This window comes from Brachypodium distachyon, chromosome 3, assembly GCF_000005505.3.
Source record: "Brachypodium distachyon strain Bd21 chromosome 3, Brachypodium_distachyon_v3.0, whole genome shotgun sequence".
NCBI classification, from domain to species: Eukaryota; Viridiplantae; Streptophyta; class Magnoliopsida; order Poales; family Poaceae; genus Brachypodium; species Brachypodium distachyon.
This window is the reverse complement of record NC_016133.3, coordinates 47,235,591-47,260,744: the sequence shown is the minus strand read 5'-3', so window position 1 is coordinate 47,260,744 and position 25,154 is coordinate 47,235,591. Positions and strand designations below refer to the sequence as shown.

Sequence of the window (25,154 nt, the reverse complement as noted above, 5' to 3'; positions counted from 1 at the left end):
CATAAGATATGTGTCTACCATGTCACAAAGTTTCAACTCCAAATTCATTATACCCAGAGAAAAGAAAAGACAAATACAAACATGAATAGTGTCAGAAATTTTGTCTTTTGTGTTTTTATCTTTTTGCGACCTACTCACATCTGGATTTGTCTTTTTTGTTTCTCTATGCATATAATGAATTTGGATTTGAAACTTTGTGACATGGTAGACACATATCTTATGAACCAACTCAATTTATTTTGAATTTTTTTTAAACTTTTTAGGAGTGCTACCTACGTTAGGAGCACAGTAGCAACTTAAAGGGGGGGAGCACAGGATATCTTCTCGGTCATCCCTCTCATTCCAAATCTCCGAGGAACATTGTCAAGAAAGCATCATGTATAATTACGCAGTTTGACCTACCAACTTTTAACTGAGGATTTTGCGCCCCATTGAGAGGTAAGGTCGGAGAAAGACCGAGCCAATTTGCTTACATAGCATGCACAAACTTGATAGAGAAATGTGCACTTCAAACATGTCCAAAGCCAGATCGAGAATGTGCACTTCAAAAGAAGACGGGTTGTACGCTCCCTGACTTGCTACATAGCAGGCACAAGCCCAGATTTGACCACCCCGATACCCTAAACATACGGCCTATTGTCCACACTCTATTTTGTATTGTAAGCCAAACGAACAATTTAGACTTCGGGGAAGCCCGCACCTTCCACGTACATGCAGTACATCAGATATTTGAGCCAGCAAAATGGGCACAACGGGGCGAGGAAGATGCGTAGGCCCCTGATGAGGTGAGGTTCGAGGTTGGGAGCTCCATTTTCTAAATCGACATTGCTCAAGCAACCCCAAAGGGCCGCAAATCCTTAGATGCGCACCAAAGAGAGAATTGCACCATTATCGATATGCATGGTCCACGCCTTCTCCAACAAAACTTTTGTAACGTTCCATCTTTTTTCTTCTGGAATTCCAAAGATCCAAGGGACCATAGTCCGAGACCCTGCAATCCAAGATGAATCCAAGAAAGATGTTCACAACATGTCGCTAATAGCAATTGTCATGCATCCACAAAAAAGGGCCCACCCCAAACCTTGATTCCATTGGGCCGGTCAATTGTAGCCAAGGGCATCACATGTGCAAGATTCTTGCAGAGAGAGAGACACCGTACCGGCAAAAAAGAAAAAAAACAAAGGAGCGGCACATTGTTGCCCTAGTGGGCGAAATGAAACGGTAAACCATAAAACCGTCTATGGTATTATGACTGACTTGACAGCGCACTTTCTTGTGGCCATCGTATTTCGTCCCTGCCGGTACACAAGCTTCGTTGTGGTCTTGTCCTCGAGGGTTAGAAATTTACTACTCCCTCCCCCGTTAAATAAGTGACGTGAATTTGCATAATAATCTATACAAATTTACGTCATTTATTTTGGGCCGGACGAAGTATCTCAATTTTCTTGATAGAAAAGGACGAGATGCGATATATATCTCATGGGGAAGGTTCACAGGACCATCGGGATGGCCAAAGAATGATTTAGGTTGTTGTAGCGAAGTAGCGAATTGAGACAATAAGGATCTTATGAATGTCCTCGATTGTAAAAACAATCTGAAAGAGTGCTTTTTTTTTCGAATCGTGTTGATCATTGCAGACTTTGTGAAACGCCTTTATTTTTATTTTTGCAATTAAGGTTATCGGACAGGAGCTCAACGGTTGTGGCGCGCATGCATGGGCCACTGGCGTTCCATTCAGACATTTGTTCGATTATTACCAATGGCGTGCAAGACCATGGTCTCAACGGTGACTCCCAGTCCGATCCCCAGCATCACCCCCAGACCGTGGTGCTCGTCGCGGCGGCGGCGGATTTCGTCGAGCACGAAGATGAGCGTGGGCCCGTACATGTTCCCGTACTCGGTCAGCACGTGTCGGCTTGCCGCGAGCTTCCCGGGGTCCAACCGGAGCGCCTCCTCCACGTTTTTTTTAGGGGGTGAAACCACTTTTATTGCGCTCTCACTTGCTCGGAATACAAGTGATATCAGGGCCTCCTAACAACCACACACGACGACCGAAGGAGAGCGGTGCATCAAAATTGAACACACGTTTTTCATGCCTAAAAACTACCTCCTGGAACATCTTCTTCCCTTCCTCAATGTCCTTCGTGATATATAGCACTGTAATGGCATAAGTTCTCCATCCAAGTTCTTGATTACAGACTGGCAGTCAAGAAGAGCTCGTTCCAGGCACCGCCCAGGATCGCTCGCCCGCCGGGATGCACCGCCCAGAAGAGCTCGTTCCAGGCCCAAGAGGAGGAGCCACCGCTCATGGGCCGCAAGCCCAGCAGGCCGAGCGCGTCGACCAGGCACCGCTCCACGTTGTCGCGGACCAGCGCCAGCATCTCGACGGAAGGGTAGAACCGAAACCCGTCCTCGCCGAACCGAACCCACCGGCCGCAGCGTGCTCCGTGCCCGGTATCACGCTCTGCGACGCGGCCACCATGTCGAAGATCGGGCGCTCGGCGTCGGCACCGACGATGAGGGCGCACGCGCCGTCGCCGAGCAGCGCCTGGGTGACAACGGTGCCGACGTCATCGGGGGCGCGGAACATGACGAGGGTGAGCTCAGCGCAGGTGACTAGGACGCGCACGCCGTGGTTGTTCTCGGCGACGTCCTTGGCGACGCGGAGCGCCATGGACGCGCTGGAGCAGCCGTGGATGTAGAGCAGACCACTGCTACAGAAAGGCTTATCAGTAACGGTCAGGGCCGCCGTTACTAACTTCGTGTTACTGATGCTGATGTATATACACATCGCGGCGGGCACTCATGACCGACACTGATATTATTTTTTACATTTAAAAAAAAGGCAGGCCACACGGCCCGCGAGTTCATCGGTTCACCAAATCACAAATCAAAACAAATATGTATATAAGCGTATTTTGGACACCACAGCAATCAGTAAATCCAACAGTAGAGATGCATACAGATCCTATATACAAATTTATACCCAAACAAATCACCGAATTAAATCTGCTCGCCACGCTTGCCAAAATTGCTTCCCGAGAGCCGGCCATAGAGAAATCTGCGAGACAGAGAGAGAGAGAGCTCTATCAAAAACCGAAAGAGGAAGAGAGAGGGAGAGGAGCAAGAGAGATAAAGAGTACTTACCAAGATCGACGGAGGCGGATCCGGCGGCAAGTGTGCTCGGGGGCGGCGGATCCAGCGCCGTGCGGGGTCTTGGGCGCGGATCCAGTGGTGGACGTGCTCGGGGATGGTGGATCCAGCGGCGGGGAGGCCGATGGGGGCCGGATTTGCGCGTGGTCGGGTGGTCGGCGGCGTAATGGACCATCTTCGGGGGAGCGGCGTCTCGGTCGGCGGGGAGCAGCAGGCCGGCACACGGAAGCCGATGGGGAGCAGCAGGGCGCGGCCGGCGGAGTGAGAGGAGAGGAGGGAGAGAAGGGGGGCGGGGCTGGCGGGAGAGAAGGAGTCGGCGCCCTCCTGCGTGGCGGTGGCGGCCGGGACCGGAAGCGCGGTGGAGAACGAGGCTGTAGGCGGCTGCAGTGGGAGAAGAGAGGGTGGGAGAGAAAGAGGATGAAGCAGAAGGAGAGACCGATGGGCGCTGCAGTCGCGGTGGATAGAGAGAAGAGGGAGGGAGAGATCGATGGGCAGGTGGGATCGTGGGAGGGATCCGTCGGTGGATAAAGAGAAGATCCACCGGTTCGGAAGACGCCACCTCATCGATCCACGCCACACTTCCACCAACCAGAGCCTAGGACATGAATAGTGTTTTCATGCCATCAGTGACGGGCAAGAATAGAAGACCGACAGTAGTGGCTGACACATATATTATTTCCATCTTATTGGTATCTTTTACTCAATTTGGTTCTTGTCTTGTACAATTTACATCACTCATTATGAATTTTAAAGAAGGGCTAATAAAAAGCAAACTTAAATAGTGGTGAAATTCATACAAAACTTGGTTTGATGTATCAAACTATGATGTTAAAACCCAATGTTAGAAGATGCACCCGGCCATGTGCAAAAAATTGATAAATTATCATGAACTATGACATATAAATGGGCGTAACTTTGGTCATTTGTGTGAAAATTGGATAAGTGAAATTTGGAACCATATTATCATGAAATGTGGCATAAAAATGGACAAAACTTTGGTCATTTGGCTTAAAACCTAAAATTCAACTATGGGAAATATCAAGATTGTACTACATATGTCATTTTTCAAATATTACCATATGATACTATTATTACACTATGTTAAGAAAGAAAAAATAAGACTTTAGCAAAAAAAAATCACCTTTTTCTGATTTTTTATGAATTAGTTATGATTTTTTCAATCTTCAAAGGTCTTCAGGGGTCATCAGTGGCGGGCATATATGTAAAACCCGCCACTAATGTGTGTTTTTGTGATTTTTCATATTTGACCATTAGTGGCGGGCTTTTCATGCCTGTCACTAATGACGGTTCATCAGTAACGAGCGTAGTACGCCCGCCACTGATGATGAATTATTAGTGACTGGTGTTGTGCGCCCGTCACTGATGAGGGCTTCATCAGTGACGGACGTGGTGCGCCCGCCACTGATGAGGGGTCATCAGTGATGGTCATGATAGGCCTGTTACTGATGATTGTCATCAGTGACGGTTGCGAAAGGTCCGTCACTGATGACTCGTCACATATGCACTGTTTTGTAGTAGTGGCCAGGCGGCGGTCGGCGCCTGGCATGTGGGCCACCGAGTAGGTGCTCACGACCAGGTGCGTGATGTCGCTGGCCGGCCGGCCCCACTCGGCGATGGCCCTGGATGCCGCCGCCGCCGCGAGCTCTGGGATGGCGGTGGCCGTGATGTCCAGGCGGGCGTCCAGGGATGGCAGCGTGCGGTCGATGAACTCCGGGTGGCGCCGCAGCAGCTCCTCCGTGTGGTGGAAGTAGCGCTTTTTGATGGCCGATTTGCGACCTGAATTGAACAAGATCATTGACCACGTACGTTACGTACAACGTGATTGATTGACCACGGATGGGGATTTTAGCATTTACGTACAGCAGCAATTAACTGACGAAACCTCATTAGTCACAAATCGGAGGTGAGGTGATCAGGTGATGAATATAATTAGTTGAGAAATCAAAGCCTGGCCTACAGATTCTGCTCAGCTTGGTTTTGAGCTCGGTGAGGTGCTCTCTTTTGGTGACGCGGAAGTAGTAGCTAGTCGGCGTACTCGTCCTGCTGCACGCAGTGGCCGGGTTCGCTGTTCCGATGGCCAGAATAGAGGCCGGCCCGTCAGCGACCTGCGATTGCCGGAACTGGCGGATCGCGGTGGCCGCAGGGCCTGCCCTTAGGTTACCAAGCAACACTATCTTTTGTGTCTTGGAGAACAGTTGCAGGTTCGCGTCTTGGAGTATAGAGAAGTTAGGCTAGCCTGTTATATAGAAGCAGATTGGCATATCAGGGTGGAGAAGCTAGCTAACTGATACCGTAACACAAATGTTAATTTTTCTATTTTTAGTAATTCCCTTGTTCTTTGATCCTCGCTGAAGTTTGTTTTGAGTTGTTACTCGTTTTCCCCCTTGGATTTGGGTAGGTTTTGATGGTTGCAACAAACCCACAATGAGGTTAATTTATCTATATTTGTGTTGATTCCAAGGGCTGCAAAAATGTTTTGATCAGCAATCATGTATGTACCTACGTGGGACTCTTCCTTGTTTTGGTTTATTGATTTGGCATGTGATCTGTAGATGCACGTGTTTCGACTATGTGCATATTTTACTTCGAAATGGAGTATGTATGTGAGCCGCTCCTGGGACTCACGGGGAGGTGCCCCGCCGCCACCTCCAACCACCCCCTTCTCCGCCCCTCTCTCTCCCTGCCGCCGCTGCTGCCCTTCCATCTCCTGTCACCCCGTTGTTCTCTTCCATCTCTCTCTCTCTCTCTGTGGCATGTTTCCTGTGACGATGGCCAGACGCACAGCGGCCAGATTCCAGCGATGAAGGTCCGGCTCGTGGCGGTGCAAACGCGCAGCGGCCCGGTATATGCGGCGGCGCAGGCACAATTCCAGCGGGAGGGCTCCAACCAGTGGCAGCGCGGGCACGATTCCAGCGGGAGGGCTCCGACCAGTGGCGGCGCAGGCGCGCATGGCGTTGCATGCATTCGGTCATTTTCTTGGTCCTGCGACCGCCGCTGTTGTTGGTGTTGTGATGTCGGTTGGAGGTTGCAGGTGGTTTCGGGAGATGGCTCAGGAGGCGTGCTTGGTGCGTGTTGGCCGGTGCCCGGAGGGAGGCGGGTGTTGGTGTGTGGCCTGATGTGGTCGTCGGAGATGCGTTCCAGGTTGTGCGGCACGCGCCTTTGCCCCCATCCGACGGCACCCCGTGCCTTGTAGCTGGCACTTCGCCGAGCTCTAGCTTGGGGTGTTGTCGTGTGCACTAGGTGCTAACTCTAGATCTGGGCGTTCCCGCCGTGGGTCTGGGTTAGTTTGTGCACAGGCCATTTGGGCCATGTGCCAACTCCTTCCGGGGTTGATATTGTGGCCGGTGTGTGCGCCATGTTGCGCGGTGTGTGGTGGCCTCTCATGGTGGGATGGTGGGCCATCTAGGTTCTTGCACTAGTGCGGTTGTCGGCATTGCTTAGACTTTGTTGTTGTTCCTTTGTGGGTTGTCGCGGCTACATTTGTTTTGTCATGACGCTCCGGGTGAAAGCCTTGCCTTTCCTTCTTCGGTGCCGACGATGGACGCTCTCGGCCATCATTCCCTCCTTGGTGGCGTCGTCGAGGAGCCCCGACCAACCTCCATGGCATGCAGTCCAATCCTTCAGGTGAAAACCCAAATTTGGCTAGCCGAATCGGACGACGGCGACGTTGTTGATGTCGCTCCCTTGTTGGAGGCGTTGTTCTTGGAGGATAACCCTTGGCTAGAGCATGTTCCTGTGGCATACGACTTGGCTCTAGCGAGCAGGTCTTGGGCACACTGCAATCGTGCAAGTGCGCCACCTTGGACGACACGAGTAGTGGTTAGCGGAGGATCCCGTGCTGCGGCATCTTGGTCGCATGGGTGCGCTCAACAGGTATCGACCGACGAAGCTGGACGTTTGTTATGACCAACAGGGGAGCGGTGACATATGGTGGCGCAATGTTCGGGACGAGCGCGGCGATCGGTGTACTTGAGGAGACGCCTCAGGGGCATGTCTTCGAGTTCTGCGAGGCCGGCTGGCCGCGACGCCTTCTTCGCTATCATGTACTTTTGTGTTTTTGGCATTTAGGCATGGGGTTGTTTGGTGGCGTTGGTTGTAATAATAGTTTAACGGCGCTGGTCCTATTCTTGTTTTGAGTGATCGGTTGTGTTGGCCTGTTGCTGAGCTTATAAATACATTCTTTCTAATGCATCGAGACGCAAGCTTTGCGTTTTCTCAAAAAATTTTTGCAAAAATCATCCAACGTTCATGGAGGTATATATTTCTAATTTTAACATTTCGCATGTAATCATGGTTAAGCTCATTTTTCTTTCAATTTTTATGTTCCTTTTTATGCATTTAAACATGGTATACATGTGAGAATGTCACGAAATTTTCAATGGGGGCAATATATGTATTGTTCAAGCTAATGCTCGTCAATTTTAGTTATCTTTGATATAATGCATGGAGCTGTACAGGTCTAAAACGATTTTTGCGGTGCAAGCAAGATATTTTGGTCAAAGACAGGCAAGCAAGATATTTTGGTCAAAGACCGTAAGACCCCCACGCTTCCAGAAGTATGAACTATCGATTAAACATACTCGTTGATATCTGGACTTGGAATTTCTACGACGAAACCACAACTTAATTATTTGGGGAGCACACAAAAACCAAAAAGTAACATAAACACGCTACTACAGAATTAGTTATCCCTGACACGTGAAAAACCTTTTATGCTGACGCAAATCGGAAGAGTTAGTAATCAAGTGTTAGCGATGACTAGCGAACTTCTGACCCGTCGACGCGCGTCAGAGACAATGAAAACCTTCCGACGCTCCTTATGCTGCACACGTCAGAGAGGAGTTTTTCGGGACCGACGTTAGCGCCCGCCGTTCCTTCCACTGACACCTTGGCACCCATCACGCACCAGAGATGCTTTTAGGATGACGCTTTTTTATATGATAAGTGTCAGTGATGATGTTCTTAGGGTTAAAAAAAAATAGGCTGATGACGTTTGTTTAGTCTGCGAGAATTCTAATTTGTGACTTAAATCGCATAGAAACAAATTACATCAATGAAAATTCATATTGAACGATGGTTCGAACACTTTTCATTGCTTTGCATACAAGATCGGTTAATACATTTCATTGCAGTATTGCATATACAAGATCGATCGAATACATTATTTAATCGCACTAGCTCCGAATCCATACATATCAAACACACTATTCATTGTTTTACATACAAGATTGAATACATTATTTAATCGTACATGTTGTGATACTAACAATATGATACTCCCTCCGACCCATATTACTTGTCCCAAATTTAGTACTCCCTCCGTCCAACAAAAGATGTCTCAAGTTTGTCAAAATTTAGATGTAACTAGACATGACTTAGTGTATAGTTGCATTCAAATTTAGTCAAAATTGAGACATCCTTTGTTGGACGGAGGGAATACAAAGTTGCATTAAATCAGTGATAATTAATTCCGGCCGGAGGGAGTATGTAAAATTTACACAAAAAATATGGTGTATACTAGACTGAAATTGAGTAGCTAAGTATGTGATGACTTGTGAAAAGACTGGACATGTATGGATGTGCATATATCCAACTATGAATTTGTTAACTGCATTCAAACATCTGATTTGCTGAAAAGGCATGTTTTATTCTACAATTCAAATGTTTTCAACTCTTGCTTTATATGTAAAAAAAATCCTGCATGAAGGCTTTTAGCTATATTGTCATTTTTGTTTTTGGTGTCCTGTATTTGTTCTCTGGCCTCCGATTAGCTCAGAGTCATATTTCTGGTGTCGTATTGGGTAGGTATCTTATGATTGTGACTGCTAATGACTTGGTAATGTAGTCAAAACCGTTCAACTATGCCCAATTAATCTGAGGTTTAACTTGGTAATGTAGCTTGTGGTTTTATTTTGGAATGTAACTATAGGCTATGATGATAGGATAGCAGATCTTCTGCATGGAGTTACATATCTATTTGTCCTTTCTCTACTGGATTGCATTGGTGTAAGTACTTTTTGTAACAATTGATATAATGTGTTATCTTCACATAATTAAAGTTGGCCATAGATTAATGTGATGAATACTTCAATAACAAAAAATTATTTACCAGTTATTTATTCAAGAAAAGTATATTTTGATCTCTCAATCGGAAGCAAAGTCTAAAAAAATGGTCCATCAACTCGAAATTGTATACATTTGGTCCCTTAATTGACAAAGCCAGGCACTTTTGGCCCCTCTTCCGGATTTGAACGGTTTTGACTCCATGTTGACTCGTTGAGCGGTTTCTCCCCCAAAAATTTTCATGTCGAGGCCTCGAGGTGCCAGGTTTCTCCGATAAAAGGTCTCTGAACTCAAAATTGTGTACATTTGGTTACTCAACTATGAATCGTGGCATCCGACGTGTAAAATTCGTAGGAAAAAAGCGCTGCGTGGAATTAGAACCATCCAACACCGTCCAAAACCGGTAGAGGGGACCAAAAATATCCGGTTTTGACAATTAATGAACCAAATGTATACGATCGATTTTGAGTCGAGAGATTATTTCTAGACTTCTGTTGTCAATTTTGGGCACCAAAAATATATTTTTCTCTGTTTATTTTGGTTGCATACATTAGCACACCATGACGTTGTGACACATCTTGTGGTGTGTTTTATTTCAACAATGATCTCTTGCATGTCTAGGCTCATCTAGGCTTAGGAGTGTGGTCGGTGTAGGTCACAACTATTTTTGTTAATACTGTGTTCGTGGGGTCTTGAATTTGGGACCTCTTCGCTCTAATATCATACTCCATCTGTCCCATATTAAGTGACTCAAATTTGTTAAAATATGGATGTATCTATGCTTTAAAAACGTCTAGATACATGTAATAGAGAGTCACTTAATATGGGACGGATGGAATACTAAATTGTTACCAATCAGTTCACCAAAAGTTTGAGCTATACGAGGCGAGCAACAATATATTACTCCACGTTGTCTTTATCTTTATAGTTATTGGTTTCTTTTGGGGGAATTTAAATTTATCTTCTTCTTCGATGTTTGCTCCCTGGAGGATGTCGCCCCCTGGCAACGAAGGCACGCCCACGCGCACGCGCTCTGCATCCGGATTCCAGGAGTAGCTCCTGACCCCGGTGCAGCAATCCATCAAAGCGTAAATATGGGCCAAGCTGAATCATGTTTTCTCCATAATCCACCAAGGCATCAAGCATCGCACGCTGCTTCTCGACATTCTTCACCGCAGAACCAAAATTCTGTTAGCTCTAATTTCCCAAACCGAGACCTGACTGTATCAACATTTTTTTAACAAAATATCCAAGATTCCTAAATGAACTTTGCGCAATCTCTAGTCGCGTGTTTCCCATTTCCCCCGCGAATAGTTAATCACCTCTGATAAAGACTGATCAACCGAAAGCAGCGGAGCTTAGATGTGTGCCTACGTCGATCTTTTGAGGGCACTCCTAATGGTGTGACATGAGCTATAGGAGTATACTGTAGATGTAGAAGGACGTATGCAACGCGATCGATCAGCAGTCTTGGATTCGGGATGCAACTGGACACACCTTTCTCCCAATTGGTCTCACCAGTAGATCATGGCATGCATCACACTAGCAAGTAGCGCATGGTCCTCCTGGGGTGTCGCCGACACCGGCCTCGCGCCCGGCTCATGACATCGTTCTTCACTACGGAGTATATGATAAGAGCATTTGCAAAACTCTGGATTTAACGATAATTCGTCAACTCATTTTGCACGACATAAATGAGTATTTGGAGCATAGCACAACAAGGGTAATCACCCTGCGGTTAAATATTTTTTTCTGGCCTTTTTTCATCCATTTCACTTTCAGTTCAAATAGCCATCCATCTTAATTGCAGCTTTCAGTTCTTAGCTAGCCAACTTCCTGAAAATGCTACTAGCAAACTTCGGCAAATTTCAGAGGCGAGCTTTTAGTTTTCTGAGGAAGGTATATATGAGCTTTCAAGATTTTTTGTTGCAAAAAAAATAATCCAATTTTGAAACTGACTTGCAGTTTTTTTTAAGTAGAGGTAGAGTGTAGAGTTTTAAATTTGTGGATTAGCTTTCAACAAATGTTGAGAAACTTTCTTTACAAAACTTTCAAAATTCTAGGAGAGACTTATAATTCTTTGGAGAGACTTCCAAAAAAAAGTAGGATATAATTTACATTTTCTTTTTGTCAAACTTACAGAAAAAATCGGAGGAACTTATGTTTTTTTTTAAGTACAGGAGGTTTCTCGAAATCTTAGCACACGTGGTCATCGTGGGTGTCCATGTACGTAGTTTACATCTCTTAAGTTTTATCGGGGGTTAACCCAGCCTGCTGTTCTCGCTTGTATATATATACTAGATGAATTCTCCGCACGTTGTTGCGGAAAGCATGGTTAGAATAAAGTTCATTGTGCGGCGTATCGAAAACAAATTTAGTATTGCATCTAAAAAAGGTTATATCTCTTGTTTTCACATAAGGGCACACCTTTAGCCATCCTTAAGATGTTTCAACTCTTAATTGTTATTCCTCTCGAAATTATTGTGTGCACATCATCACCAGCTTCACATAGGTGTACTTTTCCTTTATGGTTCTGGGTCGCTGGGAACAAACATGATTTTTACTCTCACCCGACATAGATCCCGGCCTAGAAACTTATTGCAGTCTAAGACTTCAACAAATCAGTTACGGTATATGTGAGCTAATAAATGCCAAATAGAAAATATACTCCTCCCTTGGGAATATCATTATCTGCACATTTACATACCCAAGATAAAAAATTAGCATGACCTCAAATTTGAAGCAACATTTGATTGCTAAAAGAGACGCCACAAATTGCAGTGTGTTAGTTTAACTGAAATTATAAATTTCTGAAGTAAGCTAAGTTGATTCAGAGTATGGAGGATGAAAAGAGAATCACTTCAGCCTTGCAAGCCAGAACAACAAATGTTGGAAGGTAGAAACTCCGTAAGAACCTCAATTCTGATGTACATAAGCATGATATGACACACATGTGATGCTTTCGCGTCTGCAATCCATATCTCCTGACTCCTGCGACATATAACATAGGTCCTATGTACTAAAGAAAACACGAACATCAAGATCAAAGTCAAGAAGCTACAGAGGAAATAAATCGAGCACAACATTGTCGAAGCAACAGGCGTGAACGCGAATGGTGGGAACTGGTGTATCTCCTGAATCCTGCGAATCCAAGGCACAAAAATAATTGTATCAAACATGCCTAAACCCGAAAGCAATCATGGCAGACGGAAACTCACCTGTGTATGTGTATGGTGTTCAAGCGCTGGTCTCCCTGACGGCTTGGCATCAACACCATCTGCCTCCTCAGGGACCTCAGCACCACTACCATTGTTGTTCTCGCACATGCAGCAGCGATGGATTTAGAGCACAGTAGAAGAAGGCTGGGAAGGATCCCACGGGGAGAGGGACTGGCCAGGAAGGGTCTCGAGATGACGCGATCGGGGGTTGAATTTATAGGTCGCGGAGGGAGATCGAGAGGTGGACATCGACGGCTAGCATCCGGAGCGCGTCAGTTGCAAATGGGGATTGAAGAGGGAAGACATATTATTGGTGCCATGAATCGGTTAGTGGAGCACCGCAGATTAATTTCCGGTGTCGGTTTTGCAACAAACAATTAATTTGATGGGATTTGTGGCGGTTCATGCCTGCAATTGGGTGCGTTTCTGGACGCTAGAACGAACAACGAACAGAAGAGGAAGAAGAGAGAGAGAGAGAGTCGGGCTGGGAATCGGTCGGACAGGAATGGGCCAAGAGGATCGGGTGGAGGTGGGCCAGGGAAGGGGAGAAGAAAAAGGTCCATATTGCCGGAAAGGAGAGCGAGCGACTGAGCTGATGATCGTGCAACTGCCTTGGAATGAACCTCATGGCTTGCTGGACACGAGTACGCGAGGCTCGTTCGTGGCCGGCTGCTCTGGACGCGAGATGGGCCGCGGTGGACTGACGTGATGGGACAATGTATCAGATGGAATAAATTTGGAAATTAGAACGGGAATTAGATGAAAATTAGAAATTACATAAATGCTGATGTGGATAGGCTGCATGTGCAGCTTGCTAAATTAACTACACTTAGTGGGCTTCAACTTTATAGAGTTTATAGATACCTAACTCATACCAGGAATAGAAAGATATCTAACTCATACCAGGAATAGAAAGTTATCTTTGAACTGTGCCAAAGAGTTCGGTAGTCTTATGTACGTTAGTTATCCCGTGATAGTTTACAGTACGCAATTACCAATCAGTCGACCATTTCCGTGTTTCCCATAGGTTTCTAAGTCCCAAATCCAAAGTAACACCCACGATGCCAGTCTTCGCCACCACGGCTGCTAATTCCGTCCGCTTCCACGTCGCATCCCGCCGCCGCGGGGCGCCGTCTCGCGTGGCTGCGACAACGGCGCCCGCGCTCCCTGAAACGCCGTAATGCGGGTGGCGCCTGAGTCGCTGCAGCAGGCGAGCGGGTCCCTCGTGGCCGTCGGCACGCGGAAGCGCGGAGATGATGATGCGCCCGGCGCCATGGAGTACCTGACGAGCGTGCTCTCCGCCAAGGGGTACGACGTGGCCATGGAGTCGCCGCTGCAGCTCGCCGTGAAGCTCTCCGAACGCCTCGGGGTCAGCCTCTGGATCAAGCGCGAGGACATGCAGCCAGTAATGTTATATCGACCTCGCTAGCTGCCCTCCTTGAGTTTATTTCTTTGCTGAATAGAGTTTGGGAGTTGTTGTTTTTAAATACTCCCATATAAACTTAGCTTTGCTTAAAAACGTAATTCCTCCGATCAATAAAAAGTGTCGCCCACTTAATTAGTACAAGATTTGTACTAACTTAATTAGTACAAAATGGGTGACGCTTTTTATGAATCGGAGGGAGTAATTTTAAAGTTAATATTTACAAAATCAAATAAGTACGAATATATATCATGACAACTTTGATAAAAACAAATTCGGTGTTGTAAATGTTGGTACACTACTGGAAAAACGGGCGTTGAAGGAAGGAGGCCAAAAACCTCCGGCAAAGACCTATTTGCCTCCGGCAAAGGCTTTGCCAGCGGCTTTCTGTCGGGGCCTCCGGCAAAGGCCGTCGGTACCAAGAACTGCCAGTAAAGGCTTCTTTGCCGAAGGCTTCTTCACGGGCCCTTTGGCAAAGCTTTTGCCAGAGGCTTTTTACAGCTCCCGGCAAAGAAAAGTAGCTGACGGCAAGAAACGGCACGGCATGGCTTTGCCGGCGGCCAACCTTCGGCAAAGAAACTCCAAACAAAAAAAACGAAATAGCAGACTCAACAATTTCTTTGCCATAGAATACAGCCGTCGGCAAAGAAAATAAAATGTACTAAAAAAAATGAACGCCGCTGGTTGGCCGCTACTGCTGATTGCGCTTGCTTGCCCCGGCCTCTACTGCTGCTTGCGACTGCTTGTGGGCAGCCGCTGCTGCACGCTGCTTGCCGGCAGCTCGTGCTGCATGCGTTCGCTCGCCCCGACGCTGCTGTTGCGCTCGCTCGCCCCGGCCGCCGCTAGCTGCTGTGCTTGCTCGTGCCGGCCGCCGCTGCTCCTCGCCCCGCAGCCCCCGGGCCACTCCTCCTCGCCGTTCCTCCTCGTGCCGCCGCAGCTTCTGGCAGAAGAAAGAGAGGAGGTAACAGGAGGGAGGGAGAGCGGAGGGAACCGGCTGCACGCGCCGCTCCTACCCAGCTCGCAGCGCGCTGCTCCTGCCCAGCCCGCTGCGCGCCGCCAAGCCTCACCAGATGCCGCGTTGCCCTCGCCGCGTGCCGTCGCGTCCCGCTGCTGCCGCCCGAGCGGCTCACCTGCCGCCTCCGGCTACCTGTGCCTCATCCCGCCGCGCGCCTCACCTGGAGGAATAACGGAGGAGGGAGAGAGAGAGAGGCGGAGGACCGGCTGCGCTGCAGAGGTTGCCGGCGTGGGGGTTAATGCGGGCAGAGAGGAGATAAGAGAGAAGGCAAAGAGATAAGGTTGTGGGAGAGAAGTCAGGGAGATAAGAGGAGAGGAGAGAGATGAGCGGTTCAAATCAAGCCATGTCACCAATCCGTGGCGCGGTTACGCGGATTGGTGACATGGCAAATATGCCTTTGCCGGAGGCTAGGCTAGGCCTCCGGCAAAGGCATATTTTTGTTTTTTTTCGTTTGTATACTTAACAAATGTTTTTTCTAGTTTAATTTTCTTATTTTCACTTGTAATTTTTATCCCATGTTAACATACCAATGAACTGACATCACGCCAAAAATCATTAATTTTCGATAAAGTTTAGGTATTATTTCATTTTTCTTTATTAAACGGATTTAGTAAATGATAAATAATTTTTTTTACATATAATGTGGTGATTTTAATTCACATTACTCACAATTAATGTCAAATGAAACCATGGGAAAATTTTCAACTCAAAACGTGGACAGATCTTTAGGAAATTTGGTTTGGGATTCAAATTTGGAGGTTTACTTTCAAGATCGTGCAATTTGTGAAGAAAAAAGCCTTTCAGTTCTGTGTATTGATTTTTAATTCTTATCCCAACCTTATATACACATAATATGACTCCACTACAAAAATTGCTAATTTTTGACAAAGTTTTAGTATTATTGAATTTGTTCTATAAAACAGTTCTAAAAATGATAAATAATTATTTTTACATAAAAGTTGGTGGTTTTAATTCACATTACTCATCATTAACACTAAATTAAACCATAATAAAAGAATCAAATCAAAAAGTGAAAAATATATTGCAAAACTTGGTTCGGGTCTCAAATTTGACGTTTGAGCGCTAAGTTCGGGAACTTATACGAAGATGGTGCAATTTGTGAAGCATGTACCATTTTGTTTTTGCATATGAACCTGTATTTTTTTATCCCAAGTTTTATACCCATAAAACGACACCATACCAAAATTTGTTCTTTTTTGACCATGTTTTAGTATTATTTCAAGTTTTCCTATTAAACGGCTCTAAAAAATGATAAGTAATTATTTTTACATAAAATGTGGTGATTTTAATTCATATTAGTAGTCATTAATGACAAATGAAATCACAGTAAAAGTTTCAACTCAAAAACCCGTCAAATTAATGCAATGCCTTGTTCGGGATTCAAATTTGGAGCTTCATTCTCGAGATCGTGTATTCTGTGAAGTATGTACCATTTTAGTTTTGTGTATTGACCTGAAATTTTTATCCCGGTGTTATAGACCTATAACGTGGTACCATGTCAAAAATTGTGAATTTTTGACAAAGTTTTAGTATTTCTTCATTTTCCCTATTAAACGGCTCTAGAAAATGATAAATAATTTTTTTACATAAAAAGTTATGATTTTATTTCAGATTACTGGTCATCAATGCCAAATAAAAGTACAGTAAAAATTTCAACTCAAAAAGTGATGGTTTAAATCATAATTTGAAACAAGAGAGAAATGAACAGAAAAAGGAAAAAACAGACAAAACTCTTTGCCGGAGGCTTTTTTTGCCTGGCCTTCAGCAAAGGGCCCTCCGCTCAGGGCGCCGTTAGCCACAGCCGGCAAGTCCACGTACTCACCTTCTTTGCCGGGGGCTTTTTTTATTCTTTGCCGAAGGCTTTTCTTTGCCAGAGGCTTTTGGTATTCTTTGCCGGAGGCCTTTTTATTTTGCCTCCGGCAAAGTGAGTTTTTCCCGTAGTGGTAGACTTTTTATAAACTTGATCAAACTTTGATTTTTGTTAAGACAAAGCTATAACATCTTAGTATAATTTAGAACATGTAGGCAAATTAGGATTATAAACGGTTTTTAAAGGAACACCTTGACTATTTGTTTTGCTAAGAATATGTTTGTCCGACTGAAATTACGTATCCCATGTATATTTCTTGAAGGATCCAATATAAGTAGCCTAGTGTCATAGATGTTACTGTTCTTTTCCAAACCTAACAATGTTTTACTTTCACAAGGAATAGTATATTCTAAACCGGCCCAAGAGACGACTATAGGAAAAGAAAACATAAAATTAAAGAAAATATTATATTATATCATAAATAACATATAACACGTTTCTGCATTTATATTATTAGAGACAACAAAATCGAGACTAGGAGCTCTCTTCTTGGCACAACATTTTAGTATGTCAGATCCATTTTGGATGATTCGGGTCATGCAACCGCGCACCTTACTAGGTTGGTTTATCCGATGATATTACATTATCATGAAACTTTGTCGAGCCGAAGGAAAGGCTATAATGTTATCTTAATTTGAGTATATTTAAGAGCTAAAGAATTTTGAAACATAAGATTTAGGCTTCTTTTGATTTAAAGGATTTCCATAGAAATTTTGAAGGTCTGAAATCCTTAGAAATTTTTCCTATATTGGTCGTTTGATTCGTAGGATTGAATCCTATAGGAATTTTTCTTATGGATTCATTTGTACTAAATTCCATAGGAAATTTAAAATCCACTCCAACCTCTTGGAAGAAATCCTTTGATTCGATCAAACAAACTTTGGTGCAAAAACAATCCTATAGGGATCAACTAAACATGACATTGCAATCCTTCATTTTTCATATTCCTTTGTTTTTCCAATCCTATGAATCAAAGAGGCCTTTACATAGAGAATTCTGAACACTTTTTTTAGAAACACACAGATGTTTATGAACACTTTTTTTTCTTTGACTTGCTACGCTATGCCGTAGGATCAAATTTTTGTTTTGAGAAAGACACAAATGTTTATGAACACTTTTTTTTCTTTAACTTGCTACGCTATGCCGTAGGATCAAACTTTTTTTTTTGAGAAACACACAGATGTTTATGAACACTTTTTTTTCTTTCAAAAGATTGACTCGACAAATCTTGATATTGACGAAGTCACCACACACACCTCGCAGTTGACGGGTATGTCATTCCCAAAGAAAGAACAACACCGGTTAAACATTGAAATCGTGCAGGACTTGCTCTTGGGTGGGCTAGTTCCACCGTAAAGAACCAAGCCACCTGAGCTATGCTCATTTCACATGTCGTATGATCAACTAACATGTGGCCATCAACAATTATACTCTCTCCATTACTTTTATGCAACCAAATGTTTTAGTTTTGTCCTAAGAAGTTTGACTAAGTTTATAGAAAGTCTACTAACATCTACAACTCGAAATAGTTTATTATGGCCGTCATAATATTGTTACTTAAATGACATAATAAATATTAGATATATTTTTATATAAAGTTTATCAAACTTAGAAAGATTTAACATAGGATAAAAGGAACTTCTTTCCAAGAGATTTTGACCTTTTAATTCAGCAATGAATCTGAACTGTTGGGGGCCTGAGATTGGGTGGCGCTTCCACTGACTTCCCGTTTTCCTAAAAAGAAAAAAAAACATCTTATTAAACAAGAACAAAGAAAGTACTATGTTGTTCCTAAATACAAGAAGTTTTAGTTCTGTTCTAAGTCAATATAGAAAAATTTATCAACATCTAAAACTTCAAATCAGTTTTATCCTATCATTTTTTTTTCATATGATACCCTTTGATGTTGCAGTTTTTAGTTGGTCAAAGGTTCAAATCTAGGACTTCTCGTGGTTCTATCCTCATTCGGACATTTAGATCGAGAATACACTTTCGCCATGGACCATTAGACCGAGAATACACGGTTCGGATCGAAGGTGGCATCGTCAGTGGCGGATCCAGGATTGTCCAAAGTGTAGGGCTAAGATAGGCTCAAGTACTATAAGCCTTGTTGGTTAATTTTCTTTACCAAATCATCAATGCTAACTACAAGTATTAACTTCCCACACCTAGGGCTGCAGCTCCAGTTGCCCTAGGTGTGGTTCCGTCCCGGGCATCGTTACGAGTAGGGGTCAAGAAGGCATGTTTTCTTTCCTCAAAAGTTCGTTTAAGTGTCTCATTGCAATCCCACCTTCAATCTAACCGTGTATTCTCAATTTAACGGTCCATGGTGAAAGTTTGCAAGTTGTCACTCCAGCGGAGTTTTCACCGCATAGGTGGCCTAGATAGAAACGGGTGACGAGAGTTAAATTCCACGTGCTAAATCCAGCAGTTTCTCCTTGTTTTATCGTCCAGCTCCAATGGCAGCGGCGGCGGCGGGAGAAGTGTGTTGCCCTCGGAACATCCTGTGCATGTCCTCCAGTGGGCCACCGCAGCCGCCGCCCTGCCTCTGCATGCCCATACCCTGCGCTTCCGGAGAAACTGTCCTTTCACCTCTGCGTCACTGCAGACTCCCCAGCAGGTCCCGTGTTCAACTGTTCGACTAAATGCTTCACCGGTTAGTTCCTTTGTTGATGTTGGGGTTCTCCCCCGGCTCGTTTTGGACTCATGCCTTGCCACCTTTTTCTGTTTTCGCTGTCCTCGTGGCCTGGGGTCTCGTGGTGCCAGCCTCGGCCGGTGACTACGAGGATGAAGGCTGTGCCTCTTATGGCTTGTTGGTAAAACAGACGACCACCTTTTAAAATAAATAAATAAGCTGTCCTACGTGCAAATTTAAGTTTTGTTGTCTCTATGCATATGTTTTACAATACAACAAATTAATAGTACTCCATCCATCTTAAGTGACGAAATATTACATGTATCTAAACATTTTTTGGGTATTGATATATATCCATATTTAGGCAAATTTGACTCACTAATATGGGACGGAGGGAGTACATGATCATATGTTCCTCTTGATCAACTACTTTTAATATTGGAAATGCGTATTTTTCAGTTGACTGGATTTTACAGCTAGGTAACACTTACTTTTCGTGTTCTCTTTTGTTATATATATATACAAATCTAGCTCTTGCCACTGTATCACTTGGTAATTTTTTCGTGGTACATAAATGTCGTTTGTCTCATGTGTAGGTATTTTCATTTAAGTTAAGAGGTGCCTATAATATGATGGCAAAGCTCTCCCAGGCGCAGCTGGATAGGGGTGTCATCTGCTCCTCTGCTGGAAACCATGCTCAGGGAGTAGCTCTTTCTGCCCAAAGACTCGGCTGTGATGCCGTCATTGTCATGCCCGTCACAACCCCAGAAATCAAGGTACAACATGTCCTATTGTCCTTCTGTGTGATATATTTTTACTTCATTCTCACCGAATAGTAAAGCTATTACCTTAATTATAGTGGCGATCGGTGGAGAGATTGGGTGCAACTGTTGTTCTGAAGGGAGACTCGTACGAGGAAGCTCAATCATATGCAAAACTACGCTGTGAGCAGGAAGGCCGCACATTTGTACCTCCTTTTGACCATCCTGATGTAATTTCTGGACAAGGAACTGTTGGCATGGAAATTATTCGCCAGCTTCAAGGCCCATTGCATGCAATATTTGTACCTGTGGGAGGTGGTGGGTTAATCGCTGGAATTGCTGCCTATGTGAAACGGGTCCGCCCAGAGGTTAACCTTCAAATTTTGGATTTCTTTTTTGATGAAAAATCATATGCATACAAACCGCATTTTTTTTCCATAAATGCCATCAAGGGACCTAAATTTTTTTTAGGTAAAGAAGGAGATCTAACTTTGATGGAACCCTACCTCAAGAAAAAAATCTTGTGACGGAACCCAATATATAGATCCTTTTTAGTATTATGCATTGAGCAGATTCGTAAGGGTGTCATTATCTTGTGTACAGGTAAAAATAATTGGAGTGGAGCCCTCAGATGCAAATGCCATGGCATTGTCCTTGTGTCATGGTCAGAGGGTCATGCTAGAGCATGTTAGCGGGTTTGCTGATGGTGTAGCCGTCAAAGTTGTAGGGGAGGAGACATTTCGCTTGTGTCAAGAGCTTGTAGATGGCATTGTCCTGGTCAGTCGAGAGGCTATTTGTGCTTCAATAAAGGTGAGAGTTATCCGCTTATTACGTTTCTTCTTGTCCTTGGCATGATAAAAAATAATCTACATTGGTGCAGGAAATGTTTGAGGAGAAAAGAATTATCCTCGAACCTGCTGGTGCCCTTGCCTTGGCAGGGGCTGAAGCTTACTGCAAACACTATGGTTTGAAAGGTGAGACTGTGGTTGCAATAGCTAGTGGAGCAAATATGAACTTCGAACGGCTTAGGCTAGTAACTGAGCTTGCTGATGTTGGCCGGAAACGAGAAGCAGTACTAGCTACATTTTTGCCAGAGGAGCTAGGAGGCTTCAAAAAGTTTGCGGAGCTGGTAAATCCCCTGGTATTAATTTTGCCGAAATATGAACTAGTAGTTCATACTCCGTTTCTTTCTTGTGACTTCTCATTTCTGCAGATTGGCCGAGTGAATATTACTGAAGTCAGATACAGAGATGATTCTGGTGTAAAATATGCCCTTGTTCTTTACAGGTATTGGTGCAGTTCGTTTCGTTTTCACTGTATGGCATATTTCAAATTGGCCACTTCTTTTACTTTTCCCGGTTAATTTATATGTTGGTTGTATTTTCTGTTGCAGTGTTGGCATTTACACTGATGACGCTCTTAGAGCAATAGTGGCACGCATGGAATCTTCAAAACTTAAGACTGTGAACCTTACCGACAATGATTTGGCAAAGGATCACCTAAGATACTTCGTAAGTTTTGGTATCCTGCCACATTTAAAGCCACCATTAGCACATAACACATTATTTTAGTGAATGGGTCAATAATTAATTTTGGGGATACGATCAATAAATAATTTTAGTTATTTGTCTGTGATATTACGGTGATACTATTTATCTGTTAAATTTTATAGGTAACATCTTTCATTATTAGTTTATTACCCTCACGCTCTTCTCTATCTTTGGCTGTGATTCTGGAACTATGGGTCTGGTGTGTATCATGAGTAATAAGAACAAGTAGAAAAGATCATACTCCTACAAATAATTACTCCCTCCGTCCCATATTAAGTGACTTTCTTTTACATGTATCTAGACGCTTTTTAGGAATAGATACATCAATATTTGGTCAAATTTGAGTCACTTAATATGGGACGGAGGGAGTATATGTTCTTCGTTTGTACTCCAGGACGCTTGTTGCAGTTGAAAACTTGAAATGTTGCTGTATTTTTGTGAAACTTAATGTTTCAGAAAACAGGAGTTGCATAATGAAAGCTGCATTGCAAGTATGAACTTGTTCAGAGCTACAAGTACCAAACAGATCAGATGTTGGATCCCTAGTTTCATGGAATATAAATCTTGTTTAATTTTTTTAGCAAAGGGCAGAACATCTGCCCGTCCATTTTTTTTTAGAACAACGAGCTGGCTTTATTTATTCAACGGACGTAGTACAACTGATTGAAAAAACTAAAATGACAACAAAGATTTCGGATAAACCGAAAGTTACATAAAAAATCTTTGAAGCCAACTTCTCTAGCTGCACCAATCGCATCTTGATATTTTTACAGATCTGCCCATTCGTTACAAGAAGAAAGAAGTTATAGTTACAGACACTTGCGAAGATCAAGTAACAACAGCATAACAAAAACAAGAACGAATAATGATTACTTGAGGATGAAAAAACTACTACTCCCTCCGATCCATAATAAGTATCGACCATTTAGTACAAAGTTATGGATCGGAGGGAGTACTTAAATGCCTCCTCGGTCAAAATCGTGTAAGTTCTGAATCACAGTTTCCGTAGCAAATATAAATGTTATAATTATGTGCACTTCAAAGAGTAGAATTAGCCTATTCTCTTATATTTAGTTTCCTTGGGGCCATTTTACATTGGAAATAACTACATTTTGTCACATCGGTCCTGAACTCATGTAAATATCCTTGTTTTTTTTCCAGATAATGTAAAATTCACTTAATCCCCTGAACTGAAATGACAGTTGTTCTACCTTCCTAAGCCTCAAATATCGCATAACTTAACACCTTAGAGTGGTTTCAAATATGGTTTCACCACCATGCACGAATGCACGATATGGGTGCCATGCTGGTGAAATTTCTCTCCTGAACACACTCCACCCCACAAGGATGAAAAGATGCAGGTACTCTGCGTCTCTGCTCACCAGCTATGCAAAGCCCAAGCGCTACCTCTGCTGTTGATCTTTTGAAGTTAGCATGTCATCCATGTTGTCTCCGAAAGGCAAACCTGCAGCCAAATCCACCGTAGGATATTTTAGGGCTCCACTATTTGAAGTCCAGGAGAATAATTGTTTTGTAGCTTGGGGTTTAAGTTGACTTCTATGATTGTACACAGAGGTTATATTGTAAATACACTGTTATCTCCTGACCATCCATTCCTTTATACAAATCTTCAGATAAGAGGCAGGTCAGAAATAAAAGAAGAAATTATTTTCCGGTTCATATTCCCTGAAAGGCCCGGTCCCCTTAAGAAGTTTTTGGATGCATTCAGTCCCCGTGGGAATATCAGTCTTTTCCATTATCGTGCACCGGTATGTGAGTTGCCGGGAGGGCGAAGCTCTTTTTTTTTCTTGGGTGGGGGTGGGGGGGGGGGCAAAACCTGCACAATTATCATTTCCATAATCACAGGAAGGCTGCAAACATGCAAACTCAATGTCCCAATTCGCTTTCTTCAGGGTGAAACCGGAGCAGATGTATTGGTCGGGGTACAAGTTCCAGCGGAGGACCTCGGTGAGTTCAGGAGCTACGCCGACAATCTTAGTTATGAGTATACGTCCGAGTCGAATAATGAGATATATCGGCTCCTCCTGCACAGCCCAGAGATGAGATGCTGCTGACCCCAACCTGGTTAATGTGATATGTGCTCTTTCATAGGTCGGTGAGGTGTGCTCTTTTGGAATAAAATCCTTGCTAGCATGTATTGCTGTGGAGTCAGTGGTGCCCTTTTGTCGAGTATGCTTGTTAGAATATGTAGTCTATGTGTGCTGTTGCCGCAGGGGTCTTAGGTTAGCTTGTAAGATTTCCTGCATTTCTGTTGTAAGAATCTGTTTGGGACTAATGGTGGATTATATTATCGTTGTTGAATTAAGCAGATTTTAGATAACTGCATGTTTGCCTACCTGCTTATTTCTCAATAACGGATATAACTCTTGCACTCCACCAAATACAATATGAGAGACAATTTATTTACTCTGTCCGTTCCAAAATAATCCACGTCACTTATTTTGGGACGGAGGGAGTACGTCTTATTTGATTTTACCTAGCAGAGTACAGTAATAGACTCTTTGCAGATCAAAGGGGAAAAACACAACTTCATCAACCGCAAATCGAACTTGATTTCATGCTTTAGCTCAGATCTGATCCTCAATGTAAAAGCAAAACACGTGCTTTAAGCAATTTTCCAGACGTCCCCTCTATCGAAGGAGCGGATAATGTAATGAGAAATCGAGTGAAGTATACCTGGAGGATTTGGCGGTAGGAAGGTAAACGGGAGCGAGACCAGTGGAAAGGCCCGGGGTTTATTGGTCGATTGGATGCGAGGAGCCGAGGAAGAAGAAAAGACTGAAGAGTGGATCGAGAAAACGAGCGATGGGAAGAAGCAAAATTAAAGGCGAAGTACCACAAGGCGGGTTCGTTGAGACAAAACACAACAATAATATTTATTTCCAAATTAATTTAACTTAAGGTTCTATAGTGTAGTGGTTAGCACTCCAGACTTTGAATCTGGCGACCTGGGTTCGAATCCCGGTAGGACCTCTGTCCTTCCTGTTTTCATTTTGTATACACTACTACTACCCCCGGTACGTTTCTTATGTTCCTCCAGTTGCCCTTCTGCAGTTCCAATTTTGTTGACAAGCAGCCTTCTCTTACCCTGTCATTTGGGAGGGGACGAAAGCCCCAGTTTGTTGAGAGGGGGAGCGAATTTCCTAAAGTAAGTACAAAAGGTTCCAAACTTGAAACTTATGAAAACGAATTTCTAGAGAAAATGAGTCAACTGGTTAAAGTCGGGCCTGAGTAAAATGTTCCAAGACAGCGTTTTGTTTGCCTCCAGTAAAATCAGCATAGAAGGCATTCCGTAGAGTAAATTTCACAAAACCACGTTTCTTGAGGTTAGGGTTTCATCGGGCCACAGTTATCACTAATAGTCTCACAGAAACACAGTTTTTGGGGCAAGCTGTCTCATAGA

General features: G+C 43.9%; 1 protein-coding gene, 1 non-coding gene and 1 pseudogene across 2 annotated transcripts; 2 read left to right on the top strand and 1 right to left on the bottom strand.

Moving 5' to 3' along the window:
- Positions 1-1,625: 1,625 nt before the first annotated feature.
- Positions 1,626-12,563, bottom strand: LOC100823487 (annotated as a pseudogene).
- Positions 12,564-13,635: 1,072 nt separating this feature from the next.
- Positions 13,636-23,851, top strand: LOC100823181 (threonine dehydratase biosynthetic, chloroplastic). Its single transcript, XM_003572555.2, has 9 exons — positions 13,636-13,860; positions 20,016-20,195; positions 20,279-20,548; positions 20,784-20,990; positions 21,061-21,309; positions 21,394-21,467; positions 21,574-21,691; positions 23,365-23,499; positions 23,644-23,851. The coding sequence occupies exons 1-9, from the start codon at positions 13,636-13,638 to the stop codon at positions 23,803-23,805; spliced, it is 1,620 nt and encodes a 539-aa protein (XP_003572603.1). The 3' UTR covers positions 23,806-23,851.
- Positions 23,852-24,652: 801 nt separating this feature from the next.
- TRNAQ-UUG lies at positions 24,653-24,724 on the top strand. The gene has a single exon. It is a non-coding gene; the product is annotated as a tRNA-Gln (tRNA).
- Positions 24,725-25,154: the final 430 nt, after the last annotated feature.

Coding starts and splice junctions, on each gene's coding strand:
- LOC100823181 (XM_003572555.2), top strand. CDS start 13,636: ATGCGGGTGGCGCCTGAGTCGCTGCAGCAGGCGAGCGGGTCCCTCGTG. Junction 13,861..20,015: donor AGCGCGAGGACATGCAGCCA/GTAATGTTATAT, acceptor TCTCATGTGTAG/GTATTTTCATTTAAGTTAAG. Junction 21,310..21,393: donor TCAAAAAGTTTGCGGAGCTG/GTAAATCCCCTG, acceptor TCATTTCTGCAG/ATTGGCCGAGTGAATATTAC.